Raw genomic sequence first — 2,798 nt, 5'->3', positions numbered from 1 at the left:
TATGAACCACATATGGATGTATATAGATGCATTTTAGAGTACGAATTCACTCATTTTGCTCTGTATGTAGTACGTGGTGGAATCTCTACAAAAACTTATATTTAAGAACGGATGGAGTACATGTAGATAAAAATCATGGAATATGTGTGAAATGTTTTTCTACCTTGGATCCATCGTTCTTGGTGCTTGTGCACTCAGTTTTCACTGGTACACAATGGAACACAAAGATACACTTCATAACGAGAAGAGACTAAATGCACGCCAACACTCAAAAAATTGGTGAGGCCGCGGTTGATAGCTGCTATCCAACCAGCCCCAAAAGCAACTAAATTAAAATAGTCTAATATAACTCGTCTTTTACTAGTACATACGAAACATTATGATGCTCTAAGATAAAACAAAAAACACAACAAAACTTTATTTATGTAACATCCTAAAATAAAACAAGACAACTTAGACAGAACTAGTAAGCATGACATGAATCTCCAGATGACAACGCACAACACGTCAGATGTGTCAATTTCAAAGTGTTTGTCGTGTGAACAAGAAATTTACATGGTTGTAACGAAACAATAGATTAATGAAAGAAAAAGATTTGGGAGAGTAAGGAGCTATAACAATCTTACAGTAATTTACAGGGAAAAAAGGATGGTCACGAATCAAAACAGCCTTGTACTTCGTCGGTGGTTTAATGGTTAACCACGCTGCACTTCTTCCTGATCTCGCCCTGGCTTCCGGTGAGCGGGTTGGCGTTGCCCATCTTGATCATGGAGGCGGCGAAGTCTGCGAAGAACTCGTCCTTGAAGGCGCCGGTGGCATGGCGCTGGACGTAGGCGCGGGTGAAGGGGTCGGTGAGGAGGGCGCCGTCAGAGTGGAAGAGGCCCCTCCGCTTGCTCACCAGCTTGAAGTAGTCGGTGTCGAAGGTCTTGAAGCTGCCGGGGTCCATCTCCACGAGGGTGGTGTTGTCGTTGAGGCTGGCACACTTGCTTTTTAGCCGCATCATGTACTGCGGCTCCAGCGAGGGGTCGATGTCGCTGGGGTTCTCCATGCCGGTGAAGTTGTAGAGCCGGTCGGAGAAGGAAAAGCAGTGCGACGTCCCGATGGTGTGCCCGGCGGACAAGACGACAAGGTCCTTTGTGTCGAGGTTCACGGCGGCGAAGAGCTGGGTGAGCACGGTGAAGTTGGAGGTCGGGGGTGGCAGAGCGTCAGTCTCGTTGGAAATGGACACGCTGCCGTCTCGCCGGCCGAGAGGAACTGTCCAGTATGGACCCTTGCTCTGGAGAAACCATGATCGAGCAGCATTAGAATTTGGCTTCCACACGTATATACCGTGTCATTTGCAAAAGAGAATGGCCTAGTACTCTACTCACCAGCCATACTGCGTCCCTGGCAATGAGGGCGAGGATGTCGGCGCAGGAGACGGTGTCGGGGCAGGCCTTCTCCACCGCGGCCTTCACCCTCTCGACAAAGCCGAAGCCTCGCAGCGTCTGGTTCGGCTGCGCGTCCTTCTCCGCCGTCTTGTTGGCCGAGTCCAGCAGAACCGAGCCGTCGCACCCCTGCATTCATGGCGGTCACTGGTCAGGCCACAGCACACAACATGGTACGGACGGAAACTGATGCATGCAAATGCAGCTTACCCTGACGAAGCAGTCGTGGAAGTGCATCCGGAGGAGCGGCCCGGCGAGGCTGGGCGCCAGTGACAGCGCCCTCACCATCTCCTTCCTCACGACTTCCTCCACGCTGGGGCACGACTCGCTGTAGAACTTGTCGTGCAGCTGCGCCCGCGCGCACGTCGCCGCCACCGCCGCGAGCAGCAGCGCCACCATCGTCGGAGCCCTGGACGCCATCTTCTCAGCCAAGAAGCTTGTTTCTTGCTTGGCTATGCAAGAAACGACGATGGCTAGGTGACTAGTTGATCAGGGGAAGCTTGAGCAGCTGCTGCTGCTGATGGACTGGCGCCGGGGAAATATATAAGCGCCGGAGTGTCCCCACGCCTGCATGTGGTGGGCTGTCCTCCGGAGCAGCAGGTAAAATTCGTATGGTTTAATGAGTTGTTCCTTGTTCCTTGTTTGCACTCTGCGGAATCTTTGCCGTGGCAGGTACACCGGCGGCCACCGTACGTATAATGGAGGCGGACGGACAGCCAGACGGAAGCACATCACTATATTAGATGAATTCGCTAATTTTCTCTAGACACCAATCTACTCACTAACTTACTAATTAGTAATCACGGAGCAAACTGCGGTGCCAAGTTGTAATCAACAAAGGCTACGTGCAATGAGTGAATGCCACCACCAACTGGTAGTTTGAAGACATGGAAATCTCATGATCTGTACATTTGTACCGGCGCCACATGATATCTGGAATATATCACTACTGGAATTTCCAAGTTTTCGAGTGCCAGAAAAACTTGGCGAAAGCCGTTTCCCACTCGGCAGAGACTTTGCCGAGTGTAGTTCTCGGCTAAGGGTACTCGACCCGAACATCATAGCCAATGCCACAAACATCGCACAAACAAAAGGATCATAACAAATCACAAGTTTTCATAAAACTAACACTACTTGAATTTCAACAACCCCGAGTGCTCGGCTAAGGGTACTCGACCCGAACATCATAGCCAATGCCACAAACATCACACAAACAAAAGGATCATAACAAATCACAAGTTTTTCATAAAACTAACACACTACTTGAATTTCAACATACCCCGAGTGCTTGGCTCTTCACCGAGGGCCAAACCATGGGCACTCGGCAAACAGATATACGCCGAGAGTAGTAACCGGTAAAGACAAGAACAT

General features: G+C 50.1%; 1 protein-coding gene across 1 annotated transcript; it reads right to left on the bottom strand.

Annotated features, from left to right (window-relative positions):
- Window positions 1-288: 288 nt before the first annotated feature.
- On the bottom strand, window positions 289-1,946 carry LOC109766168 (peroxidase 1). Its single transcript, XM_020324934.4, has 3 exons — window positions 1,638-1,946; window positions 1,371-1,556; window positions 289-1,276 (listed from the first exon to the last, which is right to left on the bottom strand). Exons 1-3 carry the CDS (start codon window positions 1,845-1,847, stop codon window positions 689-691), a joined length of 984 nt encoding a protein of 327 aa, XP_020180523.1. The 5' UTR covers window positions 1,848-1,946; the 3' UTR covers window positions 289-688.
- Between the last annotated feature and the right edge of the window lie 852 nt (window positions 1,947-2,798).

This window comes from Aegilops tauschii, chromosome 1, assembly GCF_002575655.3.
Source record: "Aegilops tauschii subsp. strangulata cultivar AL8/78 chromosome 1, Aet v6.0, whole genome shotgun sequence".
Taxonomy (NCBI): Eukaryota; Viridiplantae; Streptophyta; class Magnoliopsida; order Poales; family Poaceae; genus Aegilops; species Aegilops tauschii.
Note: the sequence above shows the minus strand (reverse complement) of the source record. Positions and strands in the feature narration are given on the sequence as shown.